Source organism: Acartia tonsa, chromosome 10, assembly GCF_053477335.1.
Source record: "Acartia tonsa isolate MP-2025a chromosome 10, ASM5347733v1, whole genome shotgun sequence".
Taxonomy (NCBI): Eukaryota; Metazoa; Arthropoda; class Copepoda; order Calanoida; family Acartiidae; genus Acartia; species Acartia tonsa.
This window is the reverse complement of record NC_137269.1, coordinates 8653369-8671323: the sequence shown is the minus strand read 5'-3', so window position 1 is coordinate 8671323 and position 17955 is coordinate 8653369. Positions and strand designations below refer to the sequence as shown.

At 31.7% G+C, this 17955-nt stretch overlaps 1 protein-coding gene across 1 annotated transcript in view; it reads left to right on the top strand.

Annotated features, from left to right (window-relative positions):
• Positions 1-274: 274 nt before the first annotated feature.
• LOC145329328 (uncharacterized) overlaps positions 275-17955 on the top strand; it is a 41909-nt gene continuing 24228 nt past the window's right edge. The window contains exons 1-18 of the mRNA XM_080173387.1: positions 275-403; positions 786-829; positions 1254-1323; positions 1810-1905; positions 2728-2778; positions 3295-3372; positions 3449-3503; positions 4055-4097; positions 4853-4907; positions 9041-9132; positions 9575-9636; positions 11104-11183; positions 12049-12148; positions 12643-12683; positions 13913-13982; positions 14674-14703; positions 17126-17202; positions 17710-17783. Of these exons, the coding sequence (XP_080029513.1) occupies positions 799-829; positions 1254-1323; positions 1810-1905; positions 2728-2778; positions 3295-3372; positions 3449-3503; positions 4055-4097; positions 4853-4907; positions 9041-9132; positions 9575-9636; positions 11104-11183; positions 12049-12148; positions 12643-12683; positions 13913-13982; positions 14674-14703; positions 17126-17202; positions 17710-17783 (1105 nt within the window). The 5' untranslated portion in view covers positions 275-403; positions 786-798. The remainder of the gene's footprint in view (positions 404-785; positions 830-1253; positions 1324-1809; positions 1906-2727; positions 2779-3294; positions 3373-3448; positions 3504-4054; positions 4098-4852; positions 4908-9040; positions 9133-9574; positions 9637-11103; positions 11184-12048; positions 12149-12642; positions 12684-13912; positions 13983-14673; positions 14704-17125; positions 17203-17709; positions 17784-17955) is intronic.

Genomic DNA, 17955 nt, shown 5'->3' with positions numbered 1-17955 from the left:
ACGTGTTGTTATACAATTTAGAGATAAAGATGTATCTTTTCTACTGTGATAATTTTTGCTTAGTTTTATATTAAATATGAAAGTGATAATATTCGCTAGGTGAAAAATATTTTAAATTTTTTGCTTACTTAATAAGAAAATAAAGTTCACAAATAAGATTTTTTTTGATAATGTAAAGTTGTGAAACTACTCCCCCCTCCTCAAGTGCCCCTAGAGGACTCCAGAGGCGAAGCCGCTAGTGTCTATATAAATTAACTGTTTCATATCTTTGTAGTTTCGCAATAATTTGTTTGTTTGGCGTTGTCTTGAAAACAGAAATTGGACTAAAACTTGTTGATTCCTTGCTTGATCAAGCATATTATTTTGTTTGCTGGATCGACAATGTTCATCAAGATAATTACAGGTAAATTATAAATATTATAATTGTCTATCATCGCATCTTATTAAAGACAGCTTTTGCGCGAACATAAAAAGTACAGTAATAAGATTAAAACCAGATTTTTTTAGCTCCGAGATGCCAAAGTCACGGGCTAAAAAACTGATTTTAATCTTATGATTGTACGTACATTTTTACTTTACATTCGTAGAAAACAGGACATAATACGATGCTATACATATTTTTCCAAGTATGGCATCGTATTAAAGACAGCTTTCCGCGGACAGTAAATGGAAAAATATAACAGTTTTTAGTTGGCCACAGAAGGCCTAGAACAGGATTTAATCCAACGGATATTGATCAGTTTCGAAGCCATACTGGAATAAATAACTTTTCTTTAATTTTTAAGGTCTCCAAGTTATATGGAAGGCAATTGGGTTCCAGTTCATACAGGTTTTATAATATTTTCATTATTAAATTGTACAATCGCATGTCATAACTTTGTGCAAAAAAATATGCAAAATTGAAAATGATTGATAAAAAATGTGACTAATTTTCCGTTATTTTGTCTTTATTTACTTCTATAGATGTGGTCATCCTTGTTATAACACATTGGTTAAAAACAGTATTTCCAATCATTAATATTATTTTCCTCATTAAAAAGGGGGAGGTAGATTGTGTTAAAAATCCGTAAAAGTGTGAGTAAGCTTCTAATAAAAAGCGATTAGTAAGTCTAATTTGTTAATAAATATGCGTTTAATTATACTATGAGTTTTGTCATTATTAATAACAGTTAGACTTAATAATCGCTTTTGACTGGAAGCTTACTCGCACTTTTACGGATTTTTAACACAATCTACCTCCCCCTTTATATCAGAGCTGAAAGGAATAGAGATAGATGGAAAAGGTGAAATACCTGACGATCTTATTGGAGGAATTTATGCAAGGTTTGATAAATTATTTAAACAACAAAAACAATCAATGAATGGTATATTACTAGATAATATACTAAGCTGTATAAAATTAGATTTCTTAATAAATTATTGTGACGAAGTTTGGTATAAAATTCACAATTAAATTCCATAAATGTTGACTTTTTAAAAGTTAATAAAAACTATAACTTTTAAAAGCAGATGAAAATGCCTGAGATGTGCAAAACTTTTAGTATAGTCCCTTTCGTTACAACGCCTCTTAAGGGGCGTTTTGTCTTACCTTCACAGTATATTTACTTCTATTTCTAGACCCTGCGTGAAGCTCTGACTATGCGGGGCAATCACCCAACCTCACCTAGAATAACCTATCAAAAGCTCCTTAAGAGGCTTTGCCACGAAAAGGGCTATACCCAAAACTTTTAAATAATAATGTACATACTCAGATATAGGGCTAATAAGCTTCTAGATTCATATTATTAATTCTTGCCATTTCTATTTAAGGGCTGGACCCAATTTGAAATGTTGGCCCCCGTCCAACCGACACCATGCATTCAATGGGGAAGCCATGTTGCATCTTGTTCACCCAACCTCAACAAAGTGAGAACATTACAACATGTTTCTTAGGAACAGCATGTTCCTAGTAACAAAAATCTGCGAAAATCTATGAACTTTAATGAACGGTGGAATGTATAGATTATGCTCGCACAAAAGAAGACCTACAAAAAATAATTTGTTATAAGCATTACTTAATAATGCACAGTTATAATGCAATGTATATAAATGCACAAAAAGTGTGCGGGCATGACATGTACATTCAGCCATTTCGCAGCTATCAGCTTTTAAAGTTCATAGATTTTTTAAAGATAATTCTTACCAAGAAAGTTAAAAGTTTAGCAATTGAAAAATATTAAAGGACAGCAGACTTAACTTAACCTAAAACAAGGATGACAAAATCCATAAAAGCGAAGTGTTGAAGCGGTAGGACAAACGAACATTAACACTTGTAGAGTGTTAGATATGAAAAAAAACATAAAAACATAAAAATTTGTTGTTTAATAAGTTAAAAATCAACATGTTTAAAATGAACGTACTAACATTCTGTTAAAGATTATAGAGTTGCTACGCTTTCAATTCGTACCTAACTACTACAGGAATAACCCTGCAAAATTGGGAATTGATAGGACAATTCTAACCTGTTTAAATTAATGAAAAGAGCTAACTGTCTGCAATGTACGTACCTACATAAGGACAGACGTATGAACTGACCCTTATTATAGAAAAGCTTCGTTTTTAATAATTTAATCCTTGTAAGTCTGTATTTGCTGATTGTGAAAATTAACTTGTTTGGTTTAACAGAAACACCACCATACTAGCTTATTGTAGAGTAGTTTTGCTAATAACAATCAACTATATTTTTAGTACAATAAAGTATACAAACCAATGGGTACACGAAAATTTGCCTCATCAAGAGTAAGTTTTTATTTATATCTAAAACATATGTTTTCCTATAATATGTTTAAAATTTTTAAAAACTGTATTGCTTTACTACAAACAACTAACAAATTTTGTCCAACTAATTAGATAACATTTTGAATTTCTGATAATTTTAAAAGATTTTTTGCCATGACCAAAATAGGCTTGCAAAAAAATTATGGGGAAGGGAGGGGAGGTTTGAAAGTCTTTTAGAAATTGATAGAAGGCTCAAGGCTAAAAATACCTATGTTATTACTTCAGTGAAAAATAAACTAGATAGATACAACATATTTATTCTGAGCTGGATCTTTAAATTGTTTTAGGGGTGAGCCAGATCGGGGTGAGCCAGATTGGATCGGCTCACCCCGATCTGGCTCACCACTAAAATGATTTAAAGATCCAGCTCTGCTTATTATTTAATTTGAAATAGCTGATTTCTTATTTTATAGTGTATGCAGAAATGTGTTTTTACACATTGTTTGTATACAGGTCTGACATATGACATATTACTAGTTGGAGCAATGTTGGAGAAGAATGTCCTCCTACATTTGGTTATGCGGACTTGAATGCCGGTGGATGGGCGATTGCCAGGTACAAAACTTCAAGTAATACTAAAAAAATACTTGGTTTACAAGATCTCCATATTAATCCTGTGCCCTATTTTTAGGTTTTTGATACTTATGATAAAGAATAAGTTGAAGGGGTTTCCACCGATAAGTAGGGTAAGTACAATATTTTATTGACTAGCAGCTACGCCCCTAGAGGCCTCTAGGGGCACTTAAGGTGGGAGGGGGGAATTTCATTTTAGAGTTTTAAAAAGAAAGAGAAAAAATGTTTTTTTTTAGAGGGAGGGGTTGATTGTTTATTTTAAATAGCGTAAAACCTTCCCAGGACCTATAAGAAGCTTTACTGTAAAGGAGAACCATATAGGTTGAATGGTTAGTGAGATCCTTCGCCACAGACATAAAAAAGCTTACTACTTTATAGTATAGTTTGTTATCTGTTTGAAGGGACGACTTCTCATGAAAGTTTTACAAATTAATATTAAAATACTAAATATCAAACTAACTTTTTAGAAAATCTTTAAAATTTACAATCCATTTTTGCTTTTAATTTAAACTTTTTTTCCTGGAACTGAAATATATTTTAGTTCCCCAATATCAAACAATCACCATAAACAAAGTTAAAGTCAATTTTTAAGAAAAACAAAATACACTCTGATGAAAACTAGTTTAGAGGAAATTTTTTTAGCTTATTCTTTATTTTTATTTAGGAAAAAGTACAAGCGGGTACAACATCTGTAGTTCATCATGCAGGTTTAAAGAACATTAGTTTTGTTGATTATTTTACAGCGATAAATATATATATTTCATTTGAAAATAACCTGAATATACAGTTGAATATTGGTATGATTGTTACAGCACTCGACGGCCGCCTGTAAGTCATAACAATTTTAAAAATTTGCAGAAAGTTTTAAACTGACAATCTGGCAAATTTTAAAAAAATTTTTAGCATCCAAAACTGGTTAAAATTTAAGGCTTAGTCGCATCTGCCGAACCCTGCTTGTATATGTGGTATTCGGCAGCCGTGAGCCATGTTCTATGGCAACCCTGACCTTGGTTCGGAGAAGGGCCGAGGGCCCTCCCCCGAGTATCTGAATAGACTCTGTTTATTATTTAGTGATTGCTAGAGAAGCGTAGCTTCTCTATAATATACGTGTCCACGTCTGTTCGCACTGCCGTAGTCATTTGAACTCGGGTGTCTGCCATTTAACCTAGGCGGATACCACATATATGTTAGATCTCATAAAGGGCTGTATGTATAGTTTTACAATTTTCAAGGAACTCAATTATTGGTCCAAAATTAAGCAAAAATTAAAGGGTGGAGGATGGTATGATAAGAAATAATATTTTAAAAATATGCTTAAAAGGAGTCTTTACATATTGGAAAACTTATTTTTTTGTAAAATTTTACTGGTAAGGAACCTGTCTACAAGATGTATTCATGTAATGATAATTTTATTCACAAAGGTTATTTTAAAAACTAATTTAATAAATAATTGAATTTCTAGGAAAAACCTTTGCAGCTTCTGAAGCTTTTCAACCTTATCAAATTAAAATAGATAGGTAATACCATCCAAATTTATATTAATTAAACTAACCAAATTCCTTCTAGGAATTTTTGGTAGATATCTCTTTACTCTTTAAGAGTCCGTTTCTGTCTGTTCTTATAATCATTATAGCTCTTCAATCTTAAATTATAAACTTTATTTCTATTTGGTCATATACTCACTTCTCTTATGGATAAAATTCTAAACTTTATTTCTGATTCTGCATATAAGCTCTTCTCTTATTAATTTAAATTCAATTTTTTTCTGATTTTTATTATATGCTCTTCTCTTATTGGTTTAAAATCTAAACTTTATTTCTGATTAGTCATAAATGCTCTTCTCTTATTGGTTTAAATCCTAAACTTTTTTTCTAATTGGTCATATATGCTCTTCTCTTACTAGTTTAAATCCTAAACTTTATTTCTGATTGGTCATAAATGCTCTTCTCTTACTAGTTTAAATCCTAAACTTTATTTCTGATTGGTCATAAATGCTCTTCTCTTATTGGTTTAAATATAAACTTTATTTCTGATTGGTCTTATATGCTCTTCTCTGATTGGTTTAAATCCTAAACTTTATTTCTGATTAGTCATAAATGCTCTTCTATTATTGGTTTATATTATAAACTTTATATCTGATTAGTCATAAATGCTCTTCTCTTATTGGTTTAAATTATAAACTTTATTTCTTATTGGTCATATATGATCTTCTCTTATTAGTTTTAATACTAAACTTTATATCTGATTAGTCATAAATGCTCTTCTCTTATTGGTTTAAATTATAAACTTTATTTCTTATTGGTCAAACGTACATTCTAATTCTAATTTACCAACATAAGAAAAATTTAAAAGGATATCGCTGAAAGTAATGTTAACTTTCAAAATCTAATAATATTTAATATAATGTATTTACATACATAGGCCTAAATACCTAATTTAGAACATTGTGTACATACTACTAATTCTAATTGCCTGTTCTAAATATTTGGTAGGTAAGTATTTAGCTGGAGCTACTACAGGAAATAAATTCAATATACTTATCAAGAATAGAATAACAATAGAGTTTAGAAATAGAGTGATAGGAATTAAATAAAAGAGGAGTCTTTTAACCTCTATTGTTAAAAGCGAAGCTTTTCTATAATAAGTGTCTATACATCCGTCCGTAAGCATGTTATAGTAAAACATGCACCTCCCAAAAAAAGGCATCTTTTATTGACATAGTTATTAATTATACTAGGTTTAGTATTTCAAATTGTAAACAAAATCTGGAAATCTATTGAAGAAAAGGCTGAAGGGTTGTTGTTGAGGGACATTTATTTTGTAATCTTAATCCATTTGAATCAGGTAGTGTTAGTCGGGTTTTCACTCTTATCTTTATCTTTTATTTGTAAACAGAGCTTAATATTTTTTTTCAGCGAAGCTTTTCTATAATTAGGTTCAGTCCATCCGCCTGAACGTACGGGACGGTTAGCCCTTTCCGTTAATTTAAACAGATTAAAATTGTTCTAAAATTGTCCTATCAAACTTTGCATTATGATTCCTATAACAATAAGGTACGACTTAGAATTCGAAGCAACTCAATAATAGTTACCAGAGAGTCTGTACGTCCATTTTAAACATGCTGATTTTTTACTTTTTTGACAACTAATTTTTGTTTGTTTTAAGTATCATATTCATCTAATTTTTGGAATTCTGATTCCTAATACCACAAGATACAATGTTGAAAGCAAAGTATCTTTATAATCAAGGCCTAAAAATGTAAGTATGTCCTTAATCAGTATCAGAAGTGTTAATATTCGTTTGTCCCACCGTTTCAGGGCTTCGCTTTATGGGTGTTGCAATCCTTTGTTCAGAGGATCAATTGACATTGTAGATATAAGTCCCCATCCGAGTTATTGTGTGTCTATTGTCAAAATTGTTAAAAATTGTCACTCCCCTCCTCTCTCCGGTTGTATATGAGCGGAAAATTAGATTTGCTATTTTGAATTGAATTTGTCTTAGGAAATATAGTTTCTACTACTTCTCTCTCTCTCTCTATCTCTCTCTCTCTCTCTCTCTCTCTCTCTCTCTCTCTCTCTCTCTCCTCTCTCTCTCTCTCTCTCTCTCTCTCTCTCTCTCTCTCTCTCTCTCTCTCTCTCTCTCTCTCTCTCTCTCTCTCTCTCTCTCTCTCTCTCTCTCTCTCTCTCTCTCTCTCTCTCTCTCTCTCTTTCTCTCTCTCTCTTTCTCATTCTTTCTCTCTCTCTCTTTCTCTCTCTCTATCTCTCTCTATCTCTCTCTCTCTTTATTTTCTTTATCTCACTTTAAACAGGCATGTAAGAAAAAGTTTTCTGAAAAACAAATAACTAAATTTTTTTAGAGAGAGAGAGGGAACATTGGGCTGTTTCTTATACTAGTCCCCAAAGTTTTTGATAACATTTTCTTATTTGTTGGCTTAACAACTTTGGGTACTAAATTTTTTGTGGTTTGTTTATTATACAGAATGTCTGAACGTTTCAACCACTAATTGTGATCTACTGTAGGGGTGATTTTAAATCAAGTTATCAGCCATTTTCTTATCTCTTTAGATCCCAGACGAAGAGAATAAAGATACCTAATTTGTTTAAACTAGGTGCTGGCAATTATATATATTTACACCCCCCCCCCCTCCCAAAAAAATAGTTACAAACCTTCTCGGGACCTATGAGAAGCTACCCTGTAAAGGAGAAACATATAGGTTCAGCGTTAGCGAGATCCTTCGGTACAAACAAACATCCTGTCACTTTATTATATGAATTTACATGTTAGAAATATGACACAATAAAAACTGTCCCGAATTTGTATTAATTTTGAGGAACACGACTCCAGTGACGTCATATTTTTCTTTCCCGAAAAAGGGAAAGGGGGAAGAAAATATCTTCAAAAGAGATGGGGGAAAACCCCCTTTTCTCCCATCTCTTTTTTCTTCCCCCCTTCCCTTTTTTTTTCTTTCCCCCTTCCCTTTTTCGGGAAAGAAAAAGATGACGTAACTGGAGTCGTGTTCCTCAAAATTAATACAAATTCGGGACAGTTTTTATTGTGTCTAGAAATATATGTCCCGGACTTGAATTCTTTTCCTCATTCAATCTAGAGCTATATATTTTCCTTTGTGTGTTTTTCATCTAATTATCTCTTTGTTTCTATCCTAAAATATTAACCCGGAATAGTTATTTCTCGCATCGTATCATAAACAGCTTTCCACGGATGTAAAATGTACAAATATAAGATTAAAACTAGTTTTTTAGCCCCGAGATGTCACAGGCACGGGCTAAAAAAAACTGGTTTTAATCTGATGATAGTATAACATTTTTATATTCGTAGGAAACTGGATGTAATAGGCTGCTAGACATAATTTTTTCATATGGATGAAAACCTGTTCTAATTTTCTCATTGTTGCCTTAATAACCTTGGGTACTCTTATTGAATTTTGATGTGTTGACTAAGTATAGTGTCCAAATGGTTCAACCATTTATTGTAATCTACAGAAGGGTAAATTTTAGTATCTTTATTATTGATGTACATTAACTCATCTTCCATTGTTTTATCCCAGATGATAACATAATTATTTTTAGTTATTTTAGAATGATAATAATTATAATAATTATGCTTTCTGAATACTTTTCGTTTCTTTAACCTCCTCAAATATTATGAAGTTAAATTAGCTGTCGCTTCTGTGTTCAAGTAAATTAGAATAAGGGTGGGAGCATAACCCAGCAGGGCCTTATATAACCTAACCTAACTTAAGTTAATTAAACTAAAACAAGAAAAAATACCCCAACTACTCTTTATTTGTAATTCCGTACGTCCTTACGTAACGGATAGCTTTTTTCGTTAATTTAGGCAAGTTAGAAATGTTCTATTGATTTCAAACTTTGCATGATGATTCCTGCAGTAGTTAGGTACGATTTAAATCCTAAAAATGTCAGTATGTCCTTAAACAGAATTCTGTATTTAAGAAGTTTGGCAACAAATATACGTATACTTTTGTCAAAACTTTTAAGTTTTTTACTTGTAAATTCAGTTCTGACACTGATAAGAGTTAATTTTCGTCTGTTATACCGTTTCAGATCTTCGCTATAATTAATGTTGCCACCATTGTTTTATTTCATCTTAGCATGTGCAATCTTATTTTCAGTGAAAGTGTTGAACCCCTGGGTTTCTATGATTTTGATGGTGAGTTGTCCAACCGTCCTGCAACATCTGGACCTCCAGATGGAGTTTTTACAGGTACTATTTTACACAAGGGCATCTGCCGGAAGCCTAATTTGTATTTAAAAAAACAAGGATGACAACATCCATAACAGTGAAGATCTGAATCGGTAAGACAACCGATCATAAACACTTTAGATCAATCAGAATAGCTTTTGCAAAATACTGTAACATTGTGTGTTAGATTCCAGTCAAATGCGCTTATTAGGTCAAACTTTTTTTAAATATGTGTTTAATTATAGTATATGCGTTTGGTCAACATTAAGAAAGGTTACACTTAATAAGTACATTTGACTGGAAGCTTGCTCACAACTTTACACGATTTTTTAAATGCTTCTATTCCCTTTATTGAGTATATGAATTGTCAGAGAGAACCTTATCTGTAATGTCTTATTGCTCGAACAGACAGCAATCAATATATTAGCTATCTTTTAATACTAGCTATCTTTTTTAATTTTAGCTCATCCTGCAATAGATCCCAAAACTGGAGAATTATTTTACATTTCAACAAATCCAATGCCTGTAAGTAATAAGTATCATTATAATAAAGTAATAGGATGTTTGTATGTTTGTTTGTTTGTACCAAAGGATCTCACTAACCGCTCAACAAGGCCGGTTAATAACTATTTTTGTCTTTTTGAATAAATGTTTTTTTTCTTTTTAAATTCAAAATAAAAATTAGGTCATCAAATTCAACTCTCCCCTCCTCAAATGCCCGTAGAGGCCTCTAGGAGCATAACCACTAGTACTTTAATATGTAATCAAGGAAGCTACTCTATGAGTGAAAATGTCTTTCCGGTCCTTTCAACGCACCTTGAAACATACTGCGCGTCTTATATTTGCGGTGTAAAACGTTACCCACCAGACAACCAACTCTTTGATTGCACGACTTTTGTCTGAATGTCCTCGTTGTGTATGGTAATGAGTTGTGCCTGTTTATTGGCCAAGTCATTCTCTCTACTTTTACTATTGATGACACACGCCTAGCACAATTTACAAAGCTTAGCAACTCTATACTCGTTACCAGACTGTCCGTAAGTCCATTTTAAAAGTGTTGATTTTTATCTTTTTTAACAACAACTTTTCATGTAATATAATTGTCCAATTGATCTGATTTTTGGAATACTGATTAATAGGACAGCAAAGTACAATATTATAAGCGAAGCAACTATATAATCAAGTCCTAAAAATGTGAGTAGGTCCTGAAACGTTATCCTGTATTAAAGCAGTTTTGCAATTTTTTTCGACTTTTATACATTTATATTTTAAATAGCGAGTTCTAACACCCTACAAGAGTTAATATTCGTTTGTCCTACCGTTTCCGAGCTTCGCTTTTATGGATGTTGTCATCCTTGTTTCTCTGTGATTCAAAAAGATAACTCATTTGAAAAAATTTAGTTTTGAAAAGGCGTATGTTTTCATTAATACTAATCTTGTTTAAACTGTTTTTAACCAAGGTTTAAAATGTATATAAAAAATATACTCTGACACCAGTAGAATCATACTGCACAGCTAAAAATACGAATAGGCCCCAAAATATCCTTTTTGTGGGATTTTAAAGTTTTTACTATGTATTGGGAATAGTTATTTCTTTCGTCGTATTATAAACCGCTTTCCGCGGATATAGAATGTACAGTTATAAGATTAAAACCAATTTTTAAGCCCCGAGGTGCCGAAGGCACGTGCTAAAAAAACTTATGATTGTACATTTTATATTCGTAGAAAGCGGTTTATAATACGATGCTAGACATAGTTTTTTCGTATGAATGAGAACCGGTTCCTATCCACCGGATTCGAATGAATACAAGAAAGTTTTTTACAGATCATAAGTTTTTTTTTTATTTTTGGGTAAAATTCTTAGCTTTTAGAGTGTTTTGCATCATAAATATTGTATTCTAGTATAAAGTAAAATGAGTTCTTTAAAAATAAACTTTAAAATCCATCAAAAAAAGTTATTTTTGGGCCTATTCGTATTTAACACTTTATTAGTTGGGAGAAATGTCATACCTTGATTTTGGACGGGTGGACAGAGCTGGCAAATTAGCAACATATTTTCATATTCCCTACAGGTATTAACAAATTTTGGGTATAGTCCCTTTCATGTCAAGCCCTCTTAAGGGGAGTTTATTTTAATTTTGACGGTAGCTTTTCTCCCATTTCTAGCCCCACCAGGGTCAATTTTCCAACCCTGTGAGGCAATCACCTAACCTAAAATAACCTATCAAAAGCCATTGTGAAAATGCGACGAAACGCCCCTTAAGAGGCGTTGCCACGAAAAGGGACTATACTCCAAATTTTAAGTTGCACATTTACTCGAAAATTAAGGTTTGTCCCAACATCCAAAATCATAATTTATTTCATCTTGTGTTTAATAAACCAAGGAAGAACGCTATCAAAATGCAACTTTTAGCTTTCGTGATGTAAAATCACAATTAAGTCTGACATACAAATTTAGTATTAGCTTGCTTAAAATAAACTTTGTAGTATTCTAAAAGCATAATTTTTACAAATTTACTGCTTTTCACTCATATAAAAAACAACTTATGGACAAAAATCCTTTTCTAAATATTCCACTATAAGTAGAGCATAGAATAAAAAATATAATATACTTTTCCTGTATAACATTTTGTTGTTCTTAATTAATTCATAAGTTATTTTTTAATTTATCTGCTATCTATGAACGTTGGGCCGGATACTTTTTTGGCCGGATACCGGATATCTGTTATCCGGCTGATTTATAATGCCGGATATCTGGACAACGCCGGATATCCGGTAAATTACAGGGTTTTCGGCCGGATAACCAGATATCCGGTATCAGATATCAGCCGGCTATCCGGTATCCAGATAGTTTAAATATCCGGTATCCGGCCCCACACTAATGAACATACTTGTCCTTCTTATTAGCGCAGCTACTCTATAACTACTAAATTCTAGGATACCAACAGCGTCATTCTATCATGACCTCTGGCAAACAGAAGATTATATTATTTTTGTTGATACTTCGCTGAGAAAAGATCCTGCAAGAATTAAAAAGGTATTAATTTATGTGGTTCCAGGATAAACGCAGGAGTCCCAAACGTCGGAGTAGACAAACCTCGGAGTGTTAAAATATTGATTTAATTAAGTTTTCTATACAAATTAGGTTAGGTTAAGACATGAATGTACAAATAAGCCCATTTAAAAAAAAAAAACCTAAAAAATTGTCAAAAATAGTTTAGGTTAGGTTAAGTGTCCACCCCGACGTTTGACTACTCCGACGTTTGGAACTCCTGCGTTTGTCCTAGGACCAAAACTATTACTTAAATATTCTCTTTTTTATCAAAAAGATTGTAAAAGTTCCATTTTCCGTTACAGTGAGATTACAAAAACAGCTTTATAGTTCTAGGACAAACGCAGGAACTTTAACAATCTTTTTGATAAAAAAGAGATTGTTTAAGTAATAGTTTGGATAGCACGGCATGTTTAGAATTTATATGTTTAGAGTTGATATATTAAAAATTTTCAAAATATTTAATTTTTTATGTTTAGTTTGAAACATTGTCCTACTTCAATGCATCCTTTAATATGAGGCAGGATTATTAGTCTTTTCTCTAAGTGAATAATTAAAAGCGAAGCTTTTCTATAATTAGGGTCGGTCCGTCCGTCGGTCCGTCCGTACGTCCGTCACAGAGAGTTAGCTCTTTTCGTTAATTTGAACAGGTTAGAATTGTTCTATCGATTCCAAACTTTGCATGATGCTTCCTATAGTAGTTAGGTACAATTTAGAAAGCGTAGCAACTCTATAAACAAGACCAGAATGTCCGTACGTCCATTTTAAACATGTCGATTTTTAACTTTTTTGACAACAAATTTTTGTATGTTAAATTATCCGATTCTTCTGATTTTTTTAAAACTGATTCTTATTACAACAAGGTACAATGTTATAAGCGTAGCATCTCTATAAACAAGTCCCAAAAATGTAAGTATGTCCTTAAACATTATCATCTATTTATGCAGTTTTGCAACAAATTTTCTTAAAATATTGTTTGTACTGATGCATTAATATTCTGCTAATTCAGTTCTGACAATCTACAAGTGTTAATGTTCGTTTGTCCTTCCATATCAGAGCTTCGCTTTTATGGATGTTGTCATCCTTGTTTCAAACATAATGCAAGAAAGGTAACGTCACCAAGTGGCGAAGCGCTGAAGTAAAATTTTTTGTTATAACAAGTTAGGTTTTTAGAAAAGCTATAAAGAACAATGGATAAGGAAAGCTTAAACAAGGATGACAACATCCATAAAAGCGAAGCACTGAAATTTTCGGACAAACGGACATTAACAATTGTAGAGTGTAAGAACTGAATTAGCAATATTGTAAGTATATTTGTTGCAAAACTGCATAAATAGATGATACTGTTTAAGGACATACTTACATTTTTAAGACTTGTTTATAGAGATGCTTTGCTTATATCATTGTACCTTGATGTTATAGGAAGCAGTTTTCAAAAAATCAGAAGAATCGGATAATTTTAACATACAAAAATTTGTTGTCAAAAAAAGTAAAAAAATCGACACGTTTCAAATGGACGTACGGACATTCTGGTATTGATAATAGAGTTGCTACGCTTTCTAAATTGTACCTAACTACTACAGGAATTATCATGCAAAGTTTGGAATCGATAGGACAATTCTAACCTGTTGAAATTAACGAAAAGAGCTAACTCTCTGTGACGGACGTACGGACGGACCCTAAAAATAGTAAGAGCAAATAAACTGCAAATCAAAATATATGCAAAGAAGAGAAAAGAATAAAAATTAGATTTGGAATTATTCCGAAGAGAGCTAAATCAGCAGATGAAGTTTTCTATATAGATACAAACACACCAGGAATTTATACAATAATTCTACAAAATTTTGGTATTTTTGTTATTAGTTTGTTCATCAAGTAGACTGTCAATTAATAGATTGATCTACAGAAGGCTTTTTTTTGTTTATGATCACTGGGGTCAAACCTCTTTTTATCATATATTGTCTTATCCCTTGAGATCCCTGCAGGGCCCTGGTCTTGATTAACTGGCAGAAAACGTTCTTTTTAATCTAGATATAGATAACTTAACAATTTGATTAAACATTATGTAAGTAGAACAGCTATCAACAGTTAAAAGATCAAAAGTTAGTACATGTTTAGTGCACTAGGAAAATGTGGATAGATGTCACAGCTTTTGTCCTACCTATTCTATTAACTTCATAGAAGAGGGAAAGAGAAAGGGGAGGGGAAAGAAAAGGGATGGTCTAGACAGCTACATAAATGCAGTAGAAGTAAAAACTTTGATTACTCAAATATTAATGAATCTTTTAGACTAATCTTTTAGTTTTAGCATCAGGACTGTAATTTTTTCAATAATTTTAATAAGAAAAACATGACATGCGTACTAAAACGTACAGAACCTATTTCTATAGTAGCTACGCTACTAAAAAATGTAAGAATCAATAAAATATATTAAAGCGTGTGGAAAATGTTTCCATTGATGTGAGAAGAGGATCTGTTTAAATTTTGTGTAAATTATATTTATGACAGGGCACATCTGGCATTCAGTGGCAACCAGGAAGGTACCTGGCAACAAAGCAACACTTGTTTTTCAAAATAATATTTCTAAAATCGAATCATAACCATATATAACCAATAAGCAAAATAAATCTAAAATAATATTTGGGGGGGAAATAGAAAGATCGTCGATTTGACAATGTGTTGTCCCCCAACAACAGCTGAAAAACACGGGTAGTTTTTGTGATTTTTTTCCAAATTAATATCAATAATGGTACAAGATGAAATCGAAATAGAAAAAAAGTAGGATGGAATGCTTAGCTAGAATTGTTGCAGTTTAGGCATAATACAGGTTACCTGCAGGGATCCAAAGGCATTGGCTAATAAATTGATGTACATCATTAATAATGATAAACAAAATTATCCCTTCTGTATTTTACAATTACTAGTTAGAATGTTTGAACACTCAACTTAAGAAAAACAACCAATCAAAATTCAATGAAAGTCCCCAAAGTTAGAAGACAACAAACATGGAAACATTATTTTAGAACTTTGGGGATTAGTGTCATTAACAGCCCAATGTCCACTAGTTCTGATTGCCTGTTATGTTAGTTGCACTAAAATAAGCTGAAAAATATCTTTTTAGACATTTGGTCCAACATTTTTAAAGTTTAATTGCAACTTTTTCAGTTGTCAAAAAGTAAAATTGATAACATCAGTATAAAAAGCAGAAATTTATCTCTATTTTGTAAGTATGAATTTTATTAACTCCATCTGTGTTAAGAGAATGCCATCTAAACTAAAGGTTTGTTTAGCACAGAATTGTGTCAATGAATTTTAGTGGTACTGTAGCAAATGTAAAAATAGAAGTTTTAAGGCACTTTTTATATCAAATATAGCAAAATTTTTGTCATGATTCTAAATAACTAAGTAATTCCAACTATGTATCAAATTTTTGTATCAAATGTATCACCTGCTTCATGATCACTTTAACAGCCCAATGTCCACTCCCTTGCTGGGTTACTTGTTTTAGTAGGATTTTTAATCTGCAATATTTATATTCTCCACTTTTTTGTCTCAGATTAACTTTTGTAATTCTCGCATCTGTAATATTTATTTTCTTGTTTTATTCATGTTTTTAAAAGGTCATGTAATACCTTTGAGTTTGCCCAATTTTCATCAAAAGTGTTAGGTTTAATATATGTTATCTCAAGTTGGAATATGAAAATACTATTTCCTTTTGCCTGTTATTAATACGCCAGCATGTTACACAGTTTTGATGTAATAAATTGTACTTTTACCTATTGTTAAGATAATGAACTACATAAGATACATTTGGTAAAGATTACCATATAATTGCAGTTTTAAAAAAAATTTGAAAGGTTTAGGTATTTTTGGCGCAATAAATTGTACTTTTGCTTGTTTTTCAAACGCCAGGTACTATGTGCAAGGAGATTCAATCAGCAAATATTATCCTATAATTGTAATTTTAAAACATATTAAAGTTTTAGTTGTACTTTTGGCGCCATAAATTATTCTTTGCTTGTTGTTAAAACCCCAGGTACCACATGCAGGGAGATACACTCAGCAAATATTATCCTATAATTGTAGTTTTAAAACATATTAAAGTTGTACTTTTGGCGCCATAAATTATGCTTTGCTTGTTGTTCCTCTAATTGTAGTTTTAAAACATATTATAAATAATTAATTATAAAAACATTTCAATAAAGTTGTAGTTGTACTTTTGGCGCAATAAATTGTACTTTTGCTTGTTTTTTAAACGCCAGGTACTACAAGCAGGGAGATATACTCAGCAAAGATTATCCTATAATTGTAGTTTTAAAACATAGTAAAGTTATAGTTGTAATTTTAACGCCATAAATTGCACTTTTGCTTGTTGTTCAAACGCCAGGTACCTTATACAGGAAGATACACTCAGCAAAGATAATCCTATAATTGTAGTTTTAAAACATATTATAAATAATTAATTATAAAAACATTTCAATAAAGTTGTAGTTGTACTTTTGACGCAAGAAATTGTACTTTTGCTTGTTGTTAAAACGCCAGGTACTACATGCAGGGAGATTCAATCAGCAAATATTATCCTATAATTGTAGTTTTAAAACATATTAAAGTTATAGTTGTACTTTTAGCGCCATAAATTATGCTTTGCTTGTTGTTCAAACGCCAGGTACCATATGCAGGAAATACACTCAGCAAAGATAATCCTATAATTGTAGTTTTAAAACATATTATAAATAATTAATTATAAAAACATTTTAATAAAGTTGTAGTTGTACTTTTGGCGCCATAAATTGTACTTTTGCTTGTTTTTCAAACGCCAGGTACTACATGCAGGGAGATTTAATCAGCAAATTTTATCCTATAATTTTAGTTTTATAACTTATTAAAGTTATAGTTGTACTTTTGGCGCCATAAATTGCACTTTTGCTTGTTGTTAAAACGCCAGGTACCACATGCAGGAAGATACACTCAGCAAAGATTATCCTATATGCAGCAAAGTTCAAGAATTATGCCAACCTAGTGCCTATTCACCTGCAATGGTAATATTCTTTTTGTAAGCACTGCTACTCTACATAACTATTTGTATGTTCAACAAGGATGACAACATCCGTAAAAACTATAAAATCAGAAATAAGGACAAAAAAATTATTACTCTCGTAGAGTGTCTGAACTTAATAATCAGATCATTAATTTGTAAGTCTAATTAAAATTACGTACATAAACTTGCGTAATTAAAGGATACTATAGGAAGATTTGATTAAAAGCTGCCTGGCTTATAATATTATACCTTGTCTTAAATAAACTTACAAACTTTCTGGTAACGATTATAGAGTTGCTACACTTCCTTAGTCGGACCAAATCGTTATAGGAATACCATGTAAAGTTTGGAATCGACTTGTTTAAATCAACTTAAACAGCTAATCAATACGAACGTACTTACAGACGGACCAATTCTAAATACAGAAAAGCCTCGCTTTTCAAAAGATTTAGGAAATGAATTAGAAATGAAACATAATTGTAAATACTTACATACATATTTATTTTAGTGAGGATCCAAGCTTTCTAACAAAATTTGAAATAGATTTAAAAGCAAACACTGTCAAAGAAACAATTATACTAGGTAGGTAGTTTTTTTAAAATCATACATATAACAAAATTGTTCTATCGCCCTCTTAAAGGAATGACAGATAGATAAATATATCCTTATAATAAGGTAACAGGATGTCTGTTTGTTTGTTTGAGTGTCTGTTTGTCTGTACCGGAGGATCTCGCAAACCTCTGAACTAAATTAA